The sequence below is a fragment of the Drosophila arizonae genome, chromosome X (assembly GCF_054131065.1).
Source record: "Drosophila arizonae isolate 15081-1271.41 chromosome X, UAZ_ARI_1.0, whole genome shotgun sequence".
NCBI classification, from domain to species: Eukaryota; Metazoa; Arthropoda; class Insecta; order Diptera; family Drosophilidae; genus Drosophila; species Drosophila arizonae.
Window position 1 is genome coordinate 31,523,702 of NC_142927.1, and position 20,772 is coordinate 31,544,473.

The window sequence follows — 20,772 nt, forward strand, 5'->3', positions numbered from 1 at the left end:
CTAAACGAAGCGCCTGACTTTCATCCATTTGAATCAAGCTAAATTGCGATCGGAAGAGTATATTCATTTACGCGATGCAATAATCACAGAAGGAGATTTTGAAAATGTTGGTCGATTGACTAGTTTACCAGCGACATACACAGGTAGCCCGCGTCATATGCATGAATATACGCAAGATGCAATGACATATGTCAATCTTTGACTATTTGTGGCCTCAATCTAGAAAATGCGTGTTTTTCTCATGGTCAATTGTACGTGGCATGCTCACGTGTTGGCAAACCATCCGCATTATTTGTTCTTGCACCCGATCAAAAAACGAAGAATGTCGTTTACCACAAGGTGCTTGAATGAAAATCCGATTAATAAATTAATCATAGCTTTCAACCATTTTTTACCTAGAAATAATGGATAGAGCAATGCAACGTTTGCCGGGCCAGCTAGTATATATGTATATGTAAATAAACATAGAATGTAAGCAATGAATATAAAATAAATAATTTATAGAATGTAAATAATGCCTGAAGGCCTTTGTAGCTCTGGTTTAACAAATTGTTATTTAGAATTAATTCTTGATAACAATAAATAAATAATAGATAGATACACGTACAAATATTGTAACAAACATTTCATATTCATGAAAAAACAAAACGAAAATAATTAAAATTTTAACATTATACATTTTAAATGTATACATTGATAATAAATCTGCCAATCTGTCTACAGACTCTTCTGTCTCATAATTTAAATATTCCTTGGTTGCGATCGATTTGAGACAGTTTAGAAAAACTCTGTAATCAAAACATCATCTGTTATCTCGGCTCAATTCGGATGTAAATTTTTAAAAATATTAGTTTGTATTTTAATGTGACTGTATTTCTTTAAACTTTTATGGCTGACATTGAGTTTAACGTATCAAAGTTCATCCTATTTATTATTTAATATTTTATTAAATTGACTCTGCTAAAGACCCTTCAACGACGGCATTCCACTAAGGTAACGAATGTATGTGAAGCGCAACAACAGATATTTCTAAAATCTACAGATGAAAGTATACATATATTGCAGAACTTGTGATGTTTTCCGTTAATAGTTGGCAGCTTGTTAGTTTGTCTATTAATCGGTAACTAATAACAGATATTAAACAAAATATATATTGGCTGATTCAATTCATAAATAAGCCAGATTTTCCGCTATCTGCGATTTCCAAATTTTTTCCGCAATCGCACTTGAAAATAAGCCAGATCTGGCCGAAAATAAGCCTAAACGGCAACACTGGCTACAGGCAGCAAGAGCTTCGCACACAGGCATACAGATGCTCATACCAGTGGTGCCAGATTTTGAACGACAAAATAAGCCAAATTTCTTAAAAATATAAGCTAGAATAGGCTAAAGATTCTAAAATATAGTCTTAAAAAGACCAAAAATGAAATAAAGCACTTATATTATCTAAGTCACAGTCTGAAGGAGTTGCATATTCATGTTAAATCAAAATGCTTACAAAAAAGTTTAGTTTGTTGTTAGTTTGTTCGATTTGCTTCTATAGATAACCAAATAATATAAAATGGCAGAAATAAAAGCAAAATACTTGAAATCTGGATTTATGGCTATAAGCATTTAGACAATTTTCCAGGCTATGTCATTTCTAAATAAATCCAGCCATAAATAGGCTAATATTTGAGAGAGCAGAGAGAGCGAGAGAGCAAGAACAAAAATTGACCATAGAAGCATCTTTTATTCAACATTTGACCATCTCGGTCCAGCGCATGAAGCGAAATGATTGTGCTTCCGTATCACTGTTAAAAGACACTATCACTCAATCGTGGTAGGTTCTCTGGTTAGTGGTAATAATAAAAGCAATGCATAGTAGTCGCCTGAACTTTATTAATCATTATTAAATATGAAAGATAAGAGAGATGAGACCGGTGATCCGGTGATCCGATGTCTGATGCTGATGAGGCGAAAAAACGAAACACATTTTGACAAGTGACAAAACAAAATGTTTGCCAAGTTTCGCCTTTGCGGTAAAGAATACAGAACAAGTGGCAATACGTCCAATTTGCTAGAGCATCTCAAACGTGCTCATCCAAGATCAAATGATTCATCTAATTTAAACAAAATTAATTTGTAAAATGCCATGACACATATAAAATGTCATCATCAAAAGAAATTAATATCAACAGAGCGGTTGCTCAAATGGTAGCTCGAGATGTACCACCGTACAGTATCGTGGAAGACGAAGGCTTAAAATATTTAATAAATTTATTGCATCCACGCATACCGTGGAAGTACATACTTCCAAGCCGCACAACGCAACATATATTCAAAATATGTATAATGAGCTGAAAACTAAAGTGAAGACTCAGCTTAAGCAAGTAAATTATTGCTCTGTCAAAACGGATAGCTAGACTTCCCAAAGTGGCATCAATTATTTGACTGCGACGTGCCATTATGTGTTGCGATATGCGATATGATATTGTTTTTGTTTTATGCTAACACTGACCAGAGAACACATAGACTAGACATGTAGAACAAATTTTTCTACAGCAGAAAATGTTAAGTTGGTCGACCACTTTACTTCGTATTTGCTCGGCTCGGTCGCTGGAGGTTCGAGCAGTGAAAATATTGGACGACAAAAACAGTGCGCTGTGAGCGCTCAGACGAAATGGTCGTGATTATGTATGAAGCACATCTATGTGCCATTTGTCCTACTCTCTCTCTCTCAGTCCCTCTCTCTCGCTCTCTATGGTCGCTGAAATCATCACTCTCAGCGGCGCACAAAGATTGAAATTTTTGTTCGCGACGATCCCAGCTTTTTCCTTTTGAACGAAGGGTATACCTAAATCAGAGAGAGAGAGTAGGACAAATGGCACATAGATGTGCTCCATACATAATCACGACCATTTCGTCTGAGCGCTCACAGCGCACTGTTTTTGTCGTCCAATATTTTCACTGCTCGAACCTCCAGCGACCGAGCCGAGCAAATACGAAGTAAAGTGGTCGACCAACTTAACATTTTCTGCTGTAGAAAAATTTGTTCTACATGTCTAGTCTATGTGTTCTCTGGTCAGTGATGCTAATAAGAATTATGTTTGAGAAAATAAGCTAAATATAATATTGTTAAAAAAAAAAACACGAAAATAAAAAATTTTTAAAATTCAAATACAATATAAATTGCGAAATATTTAAATGTAAATAATATAAACAGTTGAATAGCTAAGTACTCAAACTTCAAAAAATGTTCTCTTACAGCTTTTTAAATTTTCGATGGAACCATCGATATACTCGATAGTTTTTTCCATCGATGGAGAAATTATCGAGTGGAGCCACCATCGATGGATTTGCAGCCCTAGTATGTGTTGTTTGGTTAGTGTCTCGGGTCAGTGGTGATACATTGTTAACGTCGATAGCATAATCATCGATATTTTTGCAGTGCAAGCAATAAATCTTTTAAAGAAACCAGCATTCAACAAGTGTAATTGTATCCAACAACAAATCCAGATTCGATTAACCAATTTCCTACCGAAACGAATCAATAAATTGTCAATGAATCATCGGGCAGTACGTTCAATGCTTTATAAACACTAAGGGCCACTGCAAACATATATACTTAACATACATAGCAAAAGTAAATTTAGTTTTATGCATGTTTTCTTTATTTTATTAAAATAGAGTACACAAAAAATAAAAAAAAAAAAACAAAAACAAAAAAAAAGAAAAAGAAAAACAATGAGTTGTTTTAGTGCAATGAACACGCCTCTGTTAGGGGAAATGGAACAGACGATCTGCATGCTCGAACGCGGCACAATTGTAACAAAACTCTATGGAAAACAACGACGCCCCGATCGTCGACATCTCATGCTTATAAGGGAGACTCGTCAGCTGTTATGGTCCACTGTAGCAGCACACACACGCACGGAATACGAAGGAACAATCCAGTTGCGGGAGATACGGGAAATACGCGTCGGTAAGAACTCCAAGGAGTTCCGACTGCATGCCGACGACTGTCAGCGTTTCGAGAGCAGCAAATGCTTTGTGATCATGCATGGAAATAGTTTCAAACTGAAGAGCTTCTCGGTGGTGGCACTCTCAGAGGTTGAGGCCGACAACTGGGTAAGAGGATTGCGTTATATGGTTAAGGATACCATTAATTCGCCATATCCCCTGCAAATCGATCGCTGGCTGCGACGGGAATATTATTCATTCGAGAATATCAATTCACACCTGGCCAAATCCGACCAGACTGCCCAGGTGACTATCAAGGACTTTAAAACATTCTTGAGCAGCGTTAGCTGTAAAATGAGCACTAGCAAATTCATGGAATGCTTTACCGACGATATAAGACGAAAGCACGATTTAAAATTCGATGATTTCTCGCGCCTATATCAGAAACTCTTGCTGCCCGTCTCGTATGCTACCATATTTGGTGGTACCGAGTTCACCTACTCGGAGGACAAAAAAATCGTCCGGCCTATAGAGTTCAAACGATTTCTGGAAACTGAACAACACGATTATAGTGCTTCTGAACTGAATAAAATATCGAGTTTTATGCGCGATTTTGTACAAGATGTGGAGCGCGATGTACAGGAGCCATATTTGACCATCTCTGAGTTTGTCGACTATCTCTTCTCCAAACAGAATGATCTGTGGGACAGCAGATACGACACAGTCTTCATGGATATGAATCAGCCGCTCTCCTCTTACTGGATAGCCTCGTCCCACAATACCTATCTGACGGGCGATCAGTTCTCAAGTGAATCTTCATGCGAGGCGTATGCCCGTGCCTTGCGCATGGGCTGTCGCTGTATCGAGCTGGACTGCTGGAACGGTCCTGATAATTTGCCAAATATATTCCATGGTCATACAATGACTTCAAAGATAAAGTTCATAGATGTCATCAAGACCATCAAAGATCACGCGTTCGCAACGTCCGAGTATCCAGTTATTCTATCCATTGAACAGAACTGTTCCTTGGAGCAACAACGGAATATGGCCCATGCCTTAATTGAGGTGAGATTATTAGATGTCACATTTTTGTTTTCACAGACTAAATTGATCTGTTAATAACATGATTTTTTAGGTCTTTGGGGATATGTTGCTCACACAGCCCTGCGACAGGAACGAGCTCCATTTGCCGTCACCCAATCAGCTGCGTCGAAAAATAATATTAAAGCACAAAAAGCTTCCCCAATTCGATGAAAATGTTAGTTCCATTAATTTACCTGCTGTTGGTGTTAGTAACGGAACGATCGCCTCCTTCAGTCATCGATCATCCCTGGGCGGTGCGACGGACGACAATGAAAATATGCAGAAAATCCTAAAAAAGGGGCTGTTATACTTTAAAGACCCAGTCGATAAGGCTTGGAATCTTTTTCAGTTTGTCCTTACCCAGCAGGAGCTCATCTACACATCGGAAATCAATGATTGTCGCAACGGCAATTCCGAAGATGATGATTTCGGACTGTCGTTCTGTTCCTTAAATAACAATATGCAACAAAAGCAAAAGGATACTTCGGCCAATGATGAGCTGCATTTTGGCGAAAACTGGTTTCACGGCAAATTGGAAGGTAAGGCTAAACTTTATTTCAATCAATTTTAGATATGAATGATCTATCTTAAAGTATCGTTTGATGCTTTTTGTAGTTCAACAACTCATGCACTCATTTTTAACTATAGCTTACAAATTTCTATGATATAATATTTACAATATATGTATACTCTTCGTTTCATTCGATAAGGTGGCAGACAAGAAGCTGATCAACTGTTGGAAACATATAAACATCTGGGCGATGGAACCTTTTTAGTACGCGAGTCGGCGACTTTTGTTGGGGATTACAGTCTGTCATTCTGGCGTCGCAATCGTCCCAATCATTGTCGTATCAAACTGAAGCACGAGAATGGCTCGATTAAGTATTATCTGGTAGAGAATTTTGTATTTGATTCGCTGTACTCGTTAATCGTGTACTATCGCAAGAACATGCTGCGCAGCTCAGAGTTTTCGATTATTCTCAAGGAGCCGGTGCCACAGCCAAAGAAGCACGAGAGCCAGGAATGGTTTCATCCAAATACTACAAAGGAGCAGGCTGAGCTGGGACTAATTAAGCTGGACATTGGCTCGTTTCTGGTGCGGCCATCGGTCCAGAGCGTCAATGCGTTTGTCATATCCTTCACGATAAATCGCAAAATCAAGCACTGTCGAATCATTCAGGAGGGTCGACTGTATGCCATTGATACGATGCAGTTCGAGTCTTTGGTATCCTTAATTCATTATTATATGAGGAATCCATTATATCGCAACGTGAAGCTCGTACATCCCGTCTCTCAGGAACTGCTGCGACAAACCCTATTAGAGAATGCCCAGTCGCAGGGCGACCAAAGTAATAGCGATACCTCTAGCGCCTCCAACTACATGGGCTCCAATCTGGAGGAGTATGTCACATGTAAGGCCCTATATAGCTATAAGGCCGATAAGCCAGACGAGCTCTCGTTTCCAAAGCACGCGATCATAACCAATGTGCAAAGAAACAACTCCATGTGGTGGAAAGGTGATTACGGTGGCATGATCCAGCAACATCTGCCGGCAAACTATGTCAAGGTGAGTCATTAGTCGTTATCAACTTCAAATTTTCATATATGGAGGACCGTATCTCCCTGTCAGGCAGACAAATAATCTGACTACTCTGTTGCTTGTAAAGGTCATTGATTCTGCCACTGAAGATTACAACGCGGTGAACGATGAGGGCAACGATGGACGCACCGATTCAATTGAGATCTACGGTGCAGTGGCGTCTCTCTTCGAATCGAATGAGCCTGGCATTATAATAAAGCTGCAAATTCAAACGCCAACGATGCAAAATCCGTTTATAATTGGATTCGATAACCAGGAAACAGCGTATGAGTGGATCAAAGCTATACAGGATGCGGCACTGATCGCTAGTCAATTGGCCACCGAACGCCGTAAAAAGGAGCGCACTGCACGCGTGGCCAAGGAGATGTCCGATTTAATTATCTATTTTCGTAGTGTACCATTTCGTGATCATTCGTGGATATTCCAAGAGATGTCTAGCTTTCCAGAAACAAAGGCCGAAAAGCAGTTTATCCAACAAAATATGCCGCTCTTTCTGGCGTATCATCGCAATCAAATCAGTCGCGTCTATCCAAAGGGTCAGCGCTTGGACTCATCCAACTTCAACCCGGTGCCATTTTGGAACATTGGCTCCCAAATGATTGCACTGAATTATCAAACTGGTGACAAAGCGATGCAGCTCAATCAGGCTAAATTTCGAAATAATGGTCAATGCGGTTATATACTGAAGCCAGCATTTATGCAGTCTGAAACCTTCAACCCCAACAATCCCCTGTCGGACGGCCTCATCGAAACGAATGTCAGCATACGACTCATCGCCGCTCGTCATCTATTCCGGGGTGGCAAATCGAATAATCCGCAAATTGTGGTAGAAGTCGTTGGCGCACCCTTTGACAGTGGCGTTAAATATCGCAGCAAAGTTAATGAGAATGGCTTCAATCCCATCTGGAATGAATCTTTCAAGTTTACCGTGCACAATCCACACTTTGCGTTGCTGCGCTTCGAGGTGCAGGACGAGGATATGTTTGCCGAAACACATTTTATAGCTCAGGCCTGTTATCCTTTGGACTGTGTGCGACAAGGCTATCGAAGCGTGGTCCTACGCAACAAGTTCAGCGAAGAATTGGAGCTGTCTTCGCTTTTAGTCAAAATAGATATTACAGCTCGGGCATCTACTTAGCACAATCACATTGCCCACCTCCACGAGTATTCGTATGTACAATGCACATTGTGAAGATTGACACACATATCTGTGGATATACAGCAAACAAATGCATATCTATCTAAATGTTAACAAACCGAATACGCAGCTATTCATTATTCATAAACGAAGCTTTATTCTGCATGTGGAATACTATATACATGTTTGCGTTCGCATTCCTTTACAAAACGTTTGCGCCATGAACAGTTTGTGATTGTGTTGTGATAACCAGCAATAATTCATGGCTTCAATCTTACACAACTTGGAGCCAGCGTATTAGGCTGATGTCAGAGTGACCGCGATAAGCTATGCGATGCTATAAGCGATAATTATTGCAGCGATCTGAAAAGCGATGATATGAAAGAGTGAACGCTATCCGCAAAGAGAGAAAGATTGCGAGTTTTCAAATTGTAGTCATTGCGAGTGTTCAAATTTTAGTCTCAGTCGCGATGTTTTCATGAAAAAGTTACGGAATCCATCCACTAAATGAAAATCGTTTGAAAAGAGAGTTTCATTGCTTGTATTCAAATTTAAGACTGTTTCCTGCTAAATTTTTTAACTATGCACGAATGTACATCAATGCTTTTGATTATTGACAGTTCATTCTGCACTTTTTCTATGCACACATACATATACATGCATCCAGACGCACGTACAACGCGCTCTGCTAATGGGCAATATTATACGAATATATTTGTTGAATAATTTAATTTCTAGACGTACAATCTTAATGAAACTTTCAGAACGTAATCATAATGTTCAGATCTATGTACATTCCAGAGCACAAGTCTCTAGTACGTGGTATCCAAAATCTGTAAATTACAAAATGTTTGTATTTATCATATGGGCAATTCTCTAGTGGCGAATGTGACATTCGTACGTACTTGAGTTGAAAAAAAACGAATACCAAAACATTTTTTATTCTGACGAATCTTTTACCTCTTGATTAGCTCTACAATTGGTGCTAAATCTGATTTTTGGCAAATGTTAGTTTTCAAGATAATCACAAAAAACCAAGAAGTTCGCAGGCTACAAAAAACGTAAAACGCTTTTTAAATGAACGGCTCAACCTGAGATTTTAGCGAAATCTTAAGTGACAATTTATTACGAATAATTAAAAATTATTAGAAATTTGCACATCTTTACAACTAAAACAGTTGATTCAAAAATAATGAGTAGTTTTTTTTTTATTTTTTTAGTTTTAATCAGGGTCGAAGGTGACATATTTTCCCCCATACTTTTTTAAAAAATTTATTAGTAATTTTACATGAGTAAAAGCATTAGAAATGATGTCCTATATATTCAATGTCCAATATTCAACGATTTAGTAATGCTTTCTCGCAACTCGCTTTACTTTGACTCTCTTCTAGCTTCGCTTGCACTCTGACATGTTTTAAGCGATTACATGTAAGTCTGCATGCAGAGCTTTCTCGCACATTGTCGCCCAATATTATCGCATTGCCTCTCGCGGCCACTCTGGCATTAGCCTAATGAAAATATGTTATTTTAATTTTTTCTTCGCAAAAGTACGTGAACTTACAAATATCTGAACTGATGGTATTGATGGATAAATTAAGGAAAATCTCATATGCGAAGCTAAAGTTATTACATTGATACATACACTTCGCGTCATCAGGTTAGCGCCCCCCCCTTACACTCATTTTCTTTTACGTTTTTCTCTTTGCCTATTGCACGCAACTTCTTGGTTTTTTTTTTATTTTATTATCATCATATGAGATGTCTCTCATACCAAAAAAAAGCGCGAGTGAAAAGCCGTTATGTTTTATTTTCTATTCTTTTCTATTTTCGCAAAAAATGTGTGCACTTATTTTGCGTCATCAGATTAGCGCCCCCAAATGCAATTGTAATTATCTTGCTTATTTTGGCAATTACACTCACCATATTTTTTGTGAAGCTCAAAGCATTCAATATATTTATAGTATGGGTAAAGAAACAGTTTTATCTTTGGTTGAAAATCAAAGATTGAGGCATACTTTGAATCTAGACTATGCAACCAAAAAATTGCTGAAAAAACAGGAAAAAAACAGAAAACTAAGTGGCAATTTTCTTACAAATAGGGAAAACTATGGAAAAAACTATATAAGCGGCAATAATCAAGCGATTTCAGAAGGAAATAGAAGAGCATTAGTTCGGGAAGCTTCGAATTCCCATGAATCGACCACCAAGATTAGGGATAAAATCGGTGTTAAGACGAGCTTATCAACGGTCCAAAGAGCAATTAAGAAAGTTAATTACTTAAAGAAACAGAATGTAAAAAAAAAAGACACCAGTCGATATGCTGAGAAAAGAAATACGCATTAATTTTGGCCGGGCGAACATGACGTGGTCTATCCAATGGCAGCATGTTGGCTTTTCTGATGAGAAAAATTGAATTTGGAAGGAACTGATGGCTAAATTTATTATATCCATGACTTACTCACAAAAGAACATAATTTGGAACGGTTTCCAAGCCGTTGCGGCGGGGGGGTGGTGTGGCATTGATGTAGGGTGCAATATCTTACTACAGCGCTTGTAAGCTTCAATTTTTGACATCGCGCATGAACGCATAGGACTATAACACCGTGTTTAAAACTGCTGTTCCGCATTTCTATAACCTGTCTGAAAACCGGCATTAGATTTCCCAGCATGATAATGCTCCAAATCCAAATCCAAATCCCTGAAGTCCTGGATTCAGGGCCAAAAAATTGATCTCATGGAGTGGCCACCATACTCACTCGACCTTAATATCATTGGAAACGTCTGGGGATGGTTGGTCAGGAAGTATATGAGTCCGGAAAGCATTATAGTGCAAAGACAGAGTTAATCGAAGGTACTGAACACGTTTGGCCAACCAAATCCTTAAATAATATTGAACAACTTTATAATTCCACTCCTAATCGAATTTTCGAAGTAGTTTCAAACAAAAAACGGCACTACGCACTACTAATATTACTTAAAAATAATAATAGCTTAAAATACGGTGTTATTTTTGGTCATTAATTTAAATAAATTGAATTTAGCGCAGGGGGCGCTAATCTGATGACCAAATTTTTGTTACATGTTTTTTGTACATTTTACAAAAAAAATTATTTAAAAATAATCCTTATTGTTACAGTAGCCATTCTTTTTGTATTTTAAAGTTAAATAAATGGAGTATAATGTAAAAAAATTTCAAAGATGGAGCTCTGATAGTTTAGATTTTATTTAGCTTTGAGGTTGAGTGTAAAGGGGGGCGCTAACCTGATGACGCGCAGTGTATGTACATTGATACATACATATGTCATTTTCTATAAAGGTACTGATTAGTTTCGTTATAGCAAATGTAGTGACTTCAAGCAACGCAACACAACAATTTTCAGATATTTTCATACATTTCGATCGATCATTAAAATCGGTTACATTAACAAATGAAAAAGTAATTAACTGAGAGTGTATTTATTACGTTTATATGCCAACCTTGTTATCGAGCGGGACTTCAAACATCTTTTTGACTGTGAGTAAAACTTCAGTTATATTATCTATATTTATATTTATATATAAAGATTTCAAACTGAGCTCTGTCGACATTAGAGTAATGCCAAAGGTTCATATATATTTTGTAGTATTCTTTATGATTTAGTTAACCATTTATCCAGAAAAAGCGTCAGTTCTGGATGAAACGCATTGATCGAAGACATTCATCTTCTATAGATTTGTTCTGAATGATAAAGATGTTAGCCATGTATAAAAAGTACATACAAGAGACACATTAATTGACTTCAACATATGTATTACTATATCTACTTGCGTATAGTTGTAATTATCAGTGTTCAACACTCTTCTTGACGGATTACACGAAAGGGAATTTCAAGTTTCCGGAGTGCAATTACAAATAGGTTGTGCGTATAAAAGTAGAAAATGAGTCCAATGTCTTCCCACGAAATTGTTATCCAGACCTAGTAAATTGAAAATCATTTTGAGAATTTCTTAACATGTTGGCTTCCGCAAATACACTCATGGTCAAATTAATAGGTGTGAATTTAGTTTTATTTTTAAATGGTAATATATTTTTTCATGTAACTTAAAAATTCATCAACAACAAGAACACATTGTAAAGATGTGCAAATTTCTAATAATTTTAAATTATTCGTAATAAATTTTCACTTAAGGTTTCGAGATTTTAATCTCAGGTTGAGCCGTTACGTTTTTTGTAGCCTGCGAACCTCTTGGTTTTTTGTGATTATCTTGAAAACTAACATTTGCCAAAAATCAGATTTAGCACCAATTATAGAGCTAATCAAAAGGTAAAAGATTCGTCAGAATAAAAAATGTTTTGGTATTCTTTTTTTTTTTTTACTCAAGTACGTACGAATGTCACATTCGCCACTAGAGAATTGCCCATATCATAGAATAATACCAACAAAAAAAGTTTAAAAAAATAATAATGTTTGACATAATGTTGGCATACTTCACAAAATACTCAAAATTTTGCTGGCCAGATTAATAGGTGTGTTTTGGTAAACAAAAAAATATTTAACAAGTAAGAAGGCTCCAGTCGAGACTGCTCGACTAGGAGATACCCTGAACCCTCCAAGTTTATATTCTAATCATTCTGGACTTCTTTTATGCACACATGCATATACATGCACTTATAAGCACGCTCTCTGCTAACTGCGCAGTATGCAGCGGCTGCGCTTGGGCTGCACTGCAGTGTGGGCAATATTATGAGACTTTATTTGTTAAATAATTTCTTTTGTAGACAAACGATCTTAATAAAACTTTCAGAGCGTAATCATATGGCTAAAAAGTGTGTATATTGTAAAACACAAGTCTCTAGTACTTGAAATGCGTTTTTTACAAATTGGGGGCGAATGGGGCGTGGTAACCAAAATCTGTAAATTACAAAATCTTCGTATCCATTAACTTTACATACAACATAACTTTACATACAAGTCTCCAGGTCTAAAAGTGTTCCAATTAGGCTGAAAAAACAATGTCGATTTTTCGATTATTCTCGATAAAAAAGTTATCGGATGAGTTATCGAAAAATATGATAAACTTGTACTGCCTATGGTATACACGAGTATGCATGCCAAATTTCAGCTCTCTAGCTCTTATATCTTCTGAGATCCTTTTGCTCATACGGACGGACGGACGGACAGACGGACAGGGCTATATCGACTCAGCTCGTCGTCCTGATCAAGAATATATATACTTTATGGGGTCTGCGATGATTCCTTTTGCCTGTTACATATGTTTCACAAAACCATTATACCCTGATTTCCCATTTTCAATGGGTTCAGGGTATAAAAAGACGCCTGTCCGGCGGAAAACTGCCATAAAATACGATTGCCACATTGTCAACTTGGCTAAAAGAACCCCTTTTAAGTCGTCGAGAGCGATTGCAAGCGGAATGGGCAATGTGATATCAGTACGAACTATTCGCCGATGGCTAATAGGCTCGGATCTACCTGTGAGAGTCATTCGCAGGGTTGCTCTATTGCGTATATCAAAAAATCGGATGAGGATTCATTTTGCTTAAACTCACAAGGCCTGGTTTGGCTTAGAGGGAGAGCGTGAATGGAAGAACATTCTCTGGAGTGATGAAACGAAAAAAAAATTTGTTGGGGAAAGACTCAAATATTAATGTTCGAAGACCTAAAGGCAATGAATTGGATCCTAGATATACAAAGAAGACGGTTAAGCACAGAGAAAGCGGAAAGCGGAAATGGTTTGGGGCTGCTTTTCATGGCAAAGTGTTGAATTGCACCATCGGATTGACGGCATAATGGACCGATTCCTGAAGAGGAAATATTAATTAGTGTTATGCTACCATATGCCGATGGCAACATGCCTCTAACATGGAAATTCCAACAGGATAAAGATCCTAAATAGGGCTCCCCAGTAGTTAAGGATTGGTTTCATGCGAGTGTCCAAGTCAGTCTCCAGATCTAAATCCAATGGAGAACCTTTGTGGACGCCTGAAAAAGGAAATTTCCAAGACTAGCTGCTTCAATGAGACCCAATTATTGGAAAATACTCAGAAGGAATGAAGTACCATTGCTGTGGAAATATGTAGAGTAGTTGTATGTGTAGTTAATGTCCTCTATGCCCCGAAGGATTAGCAAAATCTTTGCTAATAAAAACGGACATTGCTAACATTTCTAAATATATTCTAAAAATTTCATGATATTTCCGAAATTTTAATTTTTTTTAATTTAGCTAGGCACACCTATTAATCTGGCCAGCAAAATTTTGAGTATTTTGTGAAGTATGCCAAAAATATGTTAAACATTATTATTTTTTAAACTTTTTTATACTCATTCACGAAAGTGAATTAGTATATTGGTATTGTGCAATGTCCGTCTTGCTGTCCGTCCATCTGTCCGTATGAACGCAATCTATTTCGGCGCTATTGAAGCCGAAATTTGGAACACATACTCGTGTATATCTCCGATTTATAGTGTTAAAATTTTCCCGATCCGCACACTAGGGGAGTGGCAAATCGGAAAATGCATTTTCCGATATGCCAGAAATCATATTAATTAAAAATCTAGAAAGCTGAAATATAGAATATAGCTATATAGCACGTCAGTTAATGTTATGATTCTATAAAGTCTAAAGGTGAAGATATAGTGATTTTTTTAATTCTGCTATATTTTAGACAGTATTGATGCCAGAGACCTCAAATTTTGTATATATACTCGGGCTGATCACCGAAGACCAAGTAGTTTTGTCGGATTTATGTCCGCCCACAGGGGGCGTGGCAAATCGCAAAAGTTAATATCTCCTAATGTATAATAGCTAGAAGCTTCAAATTTAGATTGTTAAGTTACTAGTAACCTCCTCTATCGATGACCCAAAAGCAATTTTTACGCCTCTTTAGGGGCGTGGCATATCGAAAAATACCCTAAAATTTTCACATTTTTTTAGGGTAAGCATTCAAACTTTGCAGTTAGGGCACCCTTATTTCGGTCTAAGAACTGACCAAAAATGAGGTGTCTACGCCTAGTAGGGGCGTTGCAAATCGGGAAAAACTGCATTTTCTACAATGTTAGAGCGAAACTTAACTACTAAATTGTTGATGGGATGTGAATGAGTATTCCGCAGTCGGTAACGCCCGACTGCAACGTTCTTACTTGTTTTTGTTGGTATTATTCTATGATATGTCTATTTTTGAATACAAGTTGAATTTTTAAGTTACATTACCATTACCATTACCATTTAAAAATAAAAATAAATGCACACCTAATAATTTGACCATGAGTGTAGCTATATATAATGATGTATGTATATAAACATATATAATAACTATTACACAATCTCATAGCCAAATTTGTATTTTAATATTGTAGCATAATCTTGAAAGCCAAAATATAAACGATTTAAGCTCACTTACTGACATCACAAAAACGGCTGCAGTTGATAATAAAATCTTCAACTTCATAGTACAAACGTAGCAGTACTTTCGAACGAATGCCATATCTGAGACCTTTTCAGATTTACAACATTTATTAATGTAGTTATCACCTTGTCGTCTTTGCATTTGCACATCACTAAACTAGCTATGATTTCCACTTTTTTAACAATTTTAAGTTATTTTCATATAATATATATCTGAATACAAATTAGAAATTGTATGTTAATGCTGTTATAAATGTTGTATCCATATGTAAACATATTTATATATGTATATTAACTGTACCGTTTTTTTTTTATTCGTCAATGCCAAATAAAGATTTTAAGGCTTAAGTGATATTTAATATTGTTTGGCTGTCAATGCATATATAACCCATTATATGCAAAGAGAACGAAAAGTGATGGTATGTTGGATAAAATTCATGAATTGGTATTTTATTATATGATTTTTAATTTTTGTTGCTTGTTGTTTACTATCTGCTTTTATTGGACAAATTGAATGTGTGAAATACGTAAAACTGATTTAAAATTCGCGCCTATGATATTTGTCTGGATCAAAGTATGATGTAACAACAACTCGATCGCTGAACTTCCGGCCAGTCAGCGCCTGTTGAGCCTTTTGACAATCGAGTACCGAGTTAAATTCGACAAATACTTTGCCGCAACCAGGAACTTCTACGCCTTCAATCGGACGCGGTATCTCAACGCTACGAACGACTCCATATTTCGTACATTCCTCCTTAATATCCTCTAGTATGTCCTCATACTCCTCTTCATCGCGCAGCTCATCAGGAGTGACCATATTCAATAAGCAAAGAACTTCAGTGGGTGGACCGGATGTCACTACCGTTGACAAGCCCGGCACTTGCAACATCACCGACTGGCTTGTATTAGCAGCATTCTGAGCATTTTTGGCACCCACGCTGGCCCGTTGAACAATCAGTTTCTTATCTCCTAGCTGCATACCATTTAATCCAGCAATTGACTTTAAAGGGTATATTTATAGGTTAGTAATAACTATATCAAAATGTATTGGCTTAGCTTACCTGATCAGTAATGCTTAGATCAACGTATTCACAAAAGGCATAACCTTTACTTAAACCCGTGGCTGCGTCCTTAACAAGGTTAAACGCTCTTAGCTTACCAAATGATAGCAATAATTCTTTCACCTGCAATACGGTAAATTGTTTATTATGAAACCAATTGAAGCTATGAAAGTTTTTAGTTAAATGATATCTAACTAAGAACAAATAGTTTATAATTATAGTTGACTTCTTATCAACTTTAAATTATTTGAGAATGCTGATTAGGTGCAACAGATCCTAAATGGAAAGGAATACTGTGTATATGTATTGGAATAGAAAAAAAGAGGAAGAGAGAGACAGAGTGAAAGAGATATAAATAGAGATAGAGAATGTCTGGCAGAGCGCACGGATGATGAACATTGCCGATGAAAGGACGAAATATAAATAATAATAATTTTTATCTGGTATATTTCTAAAAGCATTCGTCTGAACCTAATTTAAATTTGTCTCTAAAATATTTAACTGAGATTATGGAAGCAGCTGCTTTGATTGCTGGGGTCTCTACTGAATTATTGGTAAGTCCCAATTCTTATATACTGATCAAATATTAGCTATAATATATAGCAAAAGACACATATCTATAATGCAGTATTCGCTTTTAATGATTTCAACTTGATATGTACAGCTCTTACCTGTTCATCATTTAAATAATTGGGCAGACCTCCTATAAATATTTTGTGGGGAGAATCGGGTACCACTGTTGAGATGACTCCACTTGACACTATTGGATAATTGGTGATATTATTTGTAAAATTAAAGAAATTTATTTACCGATTTCATTATATATTACTCACCAACAGCGGGCTTTACTGCCGGCGTATCCGTAATGCCGGGCATTGGTTGATAATCGTGTGGGCGCCTTATTTTGAGGTCTTGTCCTTTCAAATTGATGCCATCAAAGGCCATCGCCTGCGTGGTCTCGTCTATAGATCTGAACTCGAGAAAAGCGAAGTTCTTGTCCAAATTAATTTGACATGCCAGCACTGGACTGCCAGCGGCTTGTGCTAAACCAACTAAATGCATTTGTTGATTGAAAAACTCCATCATTTCCTCCTCGGTGACACCGAACGGAATGTTGCCCACATACAAGCGACGCGCCTGACGAGTTATAGTTGACCCCACCACAGGCACAGCTGTTTGCGGCGTATCTGGAACTACGCTTGCTGGGATTTGACCCGACGCCTGCATGGCTTTGTACTGCATGGGTGTTATATGCTCAAATCCAGGCGGTGGCACATCCCAATATAATGATGGCTTGCGACGCGAGTTTCGATGGTGGCGGCGGTCCCTAGAACGATCACGGTGCCGGTCACGAGAGCGGGAACGATGGCGGCGCCTATCACGATCACGGTCACGATCTATTCAAGTAGAGCCCACAATTATTTATTTATATTTATATATTTTTTAAAACATATATTTCAAAAGTGTTTTCTATGCTATAACCTATATATGTATACCTTGTAATTATATAATTATTGTTAAAAATGTATCTTACATACATATACACAATTTTGTGAATATCTTTTTTATGACGCTTAATTCTTGAAGGTACTGTACACGTTCGTACAAATATGTATATACACTTTAATCTGTGTAGTTATATAGTTTTTAAATTACTACTATGAGTTAAATACTACATAAGTTAAATTAAATAGTGTGATGCATATTAAAAGGGGATTCACTCGTACATAATCATAGGCATCCATGTACACATCCCCTCCTGACCACAAACTCTCATTCATCAGTACACGTTTATATTTATATACACATAGTGAAAATGGTCTCATTATCACATGCAACGCGATTATTTTGGTGGGAAAAAAGTATGCAATATGTCGCATTATTGACGTGCACACACATATGCATTGTTGACTGTTTCTCGCAAAGTAAATGTAATCAAGAGCAAGGATAACAAAAACGAAAATCTATCACCTATGCAGTACATAAAAACATGCATGTGTATGCAATTATATATGTATATGCGTTAGCGCCCAATATGTCGGCCGGTGAGAATGCTAAACGATTAGAGTATGATTTGATCACTTCCAAATAAACAGAGTCTCTAATGTTATAGTAAATACACATGTGCAATCTAATTTGGCAAGCATTAACACAGTTGCCTATTCTATTTACGTAAACTTATACATTTGTATGTATATGTACATATGTATATGCATACATGTGTAAATTAGCCGAAGCCTGAACTCAAGCACATTGGAGTATATGTACATATGATTCAACCATGGGCATCACGTCGCAAAATTGCAGCTTACCATCATATCCCATTATAATTTGCACAAAAATCTTTTTACACGAAAAAAATTTTAACTATATAACAAAAGCCGACGAAATATGTATCCCTTTAAAATGCGAATGTGTATGTCAATAAATATCTGCGAAACGATATAAAACAGAACACGTGAAAAATGAAAAATATGAAATGGTGAACTGAAACACAAACACAGATCAGAGATGCATAGCCATCCCATCTCAAAATATATCGATACGACTCGATGTTAAGCGCTATCGAAATATACATAAGTAAGAGTATATCGCCTTAATCTATTTGTTTTGTATTTTGAGTTCAGTTAAGCTAGTTAATAAAAACAATGAGCATAAAGATATTCTTACCTACGGAATACTTTTATCAAAAACGTACCTGTCATTTATACGGCCAGTTGCACATTAGCGAAGACAATGTCATCGTGTACTACGTGATTGATGCAGACAGCAATAAGTTTGAGCTGGACACATATAAAATGCGTTTCCTGGGATCAATCCTTTGTAACGACTCCTATAAAGATAGGAATTATTGTCGTTCGCATGACATGAGCTTATGCTTCACCTACACAAACGATTCGCCAAACATTGCGCTTATGTTCACTGCCATTACACCTGACCACCTCAATCAAATTAAATTAGTTCTTTATGATAAACAAACGCTACTAAGTCTTGTTATCAAAGAGCAAACCCCTATTAGCCAGTGGACAAGGGAAAGTCATGTTAATGACGAATGCGATTTCTATATGTTAGCCCAGTTGGTGCAACCCAAACCAGATCCATTACGAAAATCAAAAGATATCTGGTTTTATAGCAATCAGTTTTTATATTTGTTTGCAAACATTCCCATGCAATTATTTAAACATATTGTTGGGAACACATTTGTAAATAGCATTATAACCCATACAGTCATTTATACGCATTATAAGGAATGGCAAACTATATACGCAACAGGGTAAGATGTCTAAAGTATATTTATTTGACCCACTTTTTCTCAACTTTTTGTTTATAATCAGTTCTAGGCTGACAAATATCATGGTAGATCGAGCAATGGGTATCATACTAATGTTGATATTGTTTACACTTGTCTCGCATCCAGGAGATTTTCTAATACAAATCTCCCATGTAAGTTTACCTGTTTCAATTGATGTATTACATTTTTAAACAATATATTACTTACAGATTATCATACAACAGCTATATAGCTTGCTGAAAGTTTTGGAGGGTAGTCCCATTGGTTTAAAGCTCAACATACATCTTAACAATTTTTTCCTTGATTGCTTTAAATATCACATTGAACTGTGGTCAACGTTTTTGGGTAAATCTCTAGGTGTACTGAATTGACCCTCTTAACATTTACTTTAAACTTTCATTTCAGATTTAATTGAACCAATTGTACGTCAGGTGTTTCTTGCAATTGGAGCTTTTGGATGTTTAGGGTTTACGTATCAAATTGCACTGCTTGCGGATCTAATTTCAATTGTTGGGTTACATGCTCATTGTTTTTATGTTTATACCAAAGTGTAAGAGCGAAGTTTATTATTATTTCAGATAAGACTCACATACCTAATCTCTTCCTACAGTTTAAATAATGTAGAAGTTAAGGGACTCACAGTATTATGGCAAGTGGTACGAGGCAATCGCTATAACATCTTGAGAAGTAAGAAAATTTAAAATGTATGAAAATATCTAAGTATAAATGTTCCATTGCTTTCCTTTAGATAGAATTGAAGCACACAACTATATGAATCGCCAGCTATATCTGGCAACTATATTCTTTTCTGCAATACTCTTTCTTTTTCCAACTACTCTTGTCTACTATGTTGTATTTGCAACCGTAAGTGTTTCATTTATTCATATTTATAGCTCTATAATGCATTATCGTAGTTAAAAGCTCTGACCTGCGCAACTTTGGCAATACTAGAGGGGTTTCGTCGCAAGCTTTTGAATTTGCCGATCGAAGTTTTCCTTAAGTATATAAAAAGAGGATTTTATGATATTGGTAAGCTAATATTTATATACAGTATCACTGGCCAACAGCAGTTTATCTAAATATTCATGTTTGTTTTTTATTAATATAGATTGCCTAAGAGTGCTGGACATCCCACTTCAAAAACAATTATTTTTTACTTATCGAAATTCTAAAATATTAATTTTTGTATATAAACTTCATGTTTGAATAAAAAAAAAGTCCTATGTACCAATGATAATTTAAAATGCTTGAA

At 36.6% G+C, this 20,772-nt stretch overlaps 3 protein-coding genes across 9 annotated transcripts; 2 read left to right on the forward strand and 1 right to left on the reverse strand.

Annotated features, from left to right (window-relative positions):
• The first annotated feature begins 3,367 nt into the window (after positions 1-3,367).
• Positions 3,368-17,290, forward strand: sl (small wing phospholipase C gamma 1). Of its 4 annotated transcripts, none has more exons than XR_016271152.1 (6): positions 3,368-3,558; positions 3,670-5,007; positions 5,078-5,564; positions 5,736-6,592; positions 6,693-16,188; positions 16,687-17,290. XR_016271152.1 is itself a non-coding variant. In XM_089474793.1 (5 exons), the coding sequence occupies exons 1-5, from the start codon at positions 3,544-3,546 to the stop codon at positions 7,761-7,763; spliced, it is 3,768 nt and encodes a 1,255-aa protein (XP_089330919.1). In that variant the 5' UTR covers positions 3,368-3,543; the 3' UTR covers positions 7,764-17,290. The 4 variants fall into 4 exon arrangements, 2 of the variants coding, with proteins under 2 accessions (XP_089330919.1, XP_017869120.1); XR_016271153.1 differs by having other exon boundaries at positions 6,693-11,277; XM_089474793.1 differs by having other exon boundaries at positions 6,693-17,290.
• Positions 15,592-19,061, reverse strand: U2af50 (U2 small nuclear riboprotein auxiliary factor 50). 2 transcript variants are annotated; one of them, XM_089474797.1, is made up of 5 exons: positions 18,927-19,061; positions 17,062-17,625; positions 16,900-16,988; positions 16,229-16,351; positions 15,592-16,167 (listed from the first exon to the last, which is right to left on the reverse strand). In XM_089474797.1, the coding sequence occupies exons 1-5, from the start codon at positions 18,931-18,933 to the stop codon at positions 15,706-15,708; spliced, it is 1,245 nt and encodes a 414-aa protein (XP_089330923.1). In that variant the 5' UTR covers positions 18,934-19,061; the 3' UTR covers positions 15,592-15,705. The 2 variants fall into 2 exon arrangements, with proteins under 2 accessions (XP_089330923.1, XP_017869129.1); XM_018013640.2 differs by lacking the exon at positions 18,927-19,061 and adding an exon at positions 18,541-18,714.
• PIG-Q (phosphatidylinositol glycan anchor biosynthesis class Q) lies at positions 18,754-20,747 on the forward strand. Of its 3 annotated transcripts, none has more exons than XM_089474795.1 (8): positions 18,754-19,502; positions 19,564-19,672; positions 19,730-19,865; positions 19,926-20,070; positions 20,131-20,207; positions 20,269-20,384; positions 20,442-20,549; positions 20,629-20,747. In XM_089474795.1, exons 1-7 carry the CDS (start codon positions 18,877-18,879, stop codon positions 20,445-20,447), a joined length of 1,215 nt encoding a protein of 404 aa, XP_089330921.1. In that variant the 5' UTR covers positions 18,754-18,876; the 3' UTR covers positions 20,448-20,549; positions 20,629-20,747. The 3 variants fall into 3 exon arrangements, with proteins under 3 accessions (XP_089330921.1, XP_089330922.1, XP_017869126.1); XM_018013637.2 differs by having other exon boundaries at positions 18,755-19,502; positions 20,435-20,549; XM_089474796.1 differs by lacking the exons at positions 20,269-20,384; positions 20,629-20,747 and having other exon boundaries at positions 20,414-20,549.
• The last annotated feature ends 25 nt before the right edge of the window (positions 20,748-20,772 follow it).

Bases quoted from the DNA above. Each gene is read 5' to 3' on its own strand.
- PIG-Q (XM_018013637.2), top strand. From the start codon at position 18,877: ATGAGCATAAAGATATTCTTACCTACGGAATACTTTTATCAAAAACGT. The intron at 19,673-19,729 runs GTAAGTTTACCT...TATTACTTACAG, and splicing joins TTCTAATACAAATCTCCCAT to ATTATCATACAACAGCTATA. The intron at 20,550-20,628 runs GTAAGCTAATAT...TTATTAATATAG, and splicing joins AAGAGGATTTTATGATATTG to ATTGCCTAAGAGTGCTGGAC.
- U2af50 (XM_018013640.2), bottom strand. The intron at 16,989-17,061 runs GTGAGTAATATA...ATTATCCAATAG, and splicing joins GGCAGTAAAGCCCGCTGTTG to TGTCAAGTGGAGTCATCTCA. The intron at 16,168-16,228 runs GTAAGCTAAGCC...TACCCTTTAAAG, and splicing joins ATCTAAGCATTACTGATCAG to TCAATTGCTGGATTAAATGG.
- sl (XM_089474793.1), top strand. The intron at 5,008-5,077 runs GTGAGATTATTA...ATGATTTTTTAG, and splicing joins TGGCCCATGCCTTAATTGAG to GTCTTTGGGGATATGTTGCT. The intron at 6,593-6,692 runs GTGAGTCATTAG...TTGCTTGTAAAG, and splicing joins TGCCGGCAAACTATGTCAAG to GTCATTGATTCTGCCACTGA.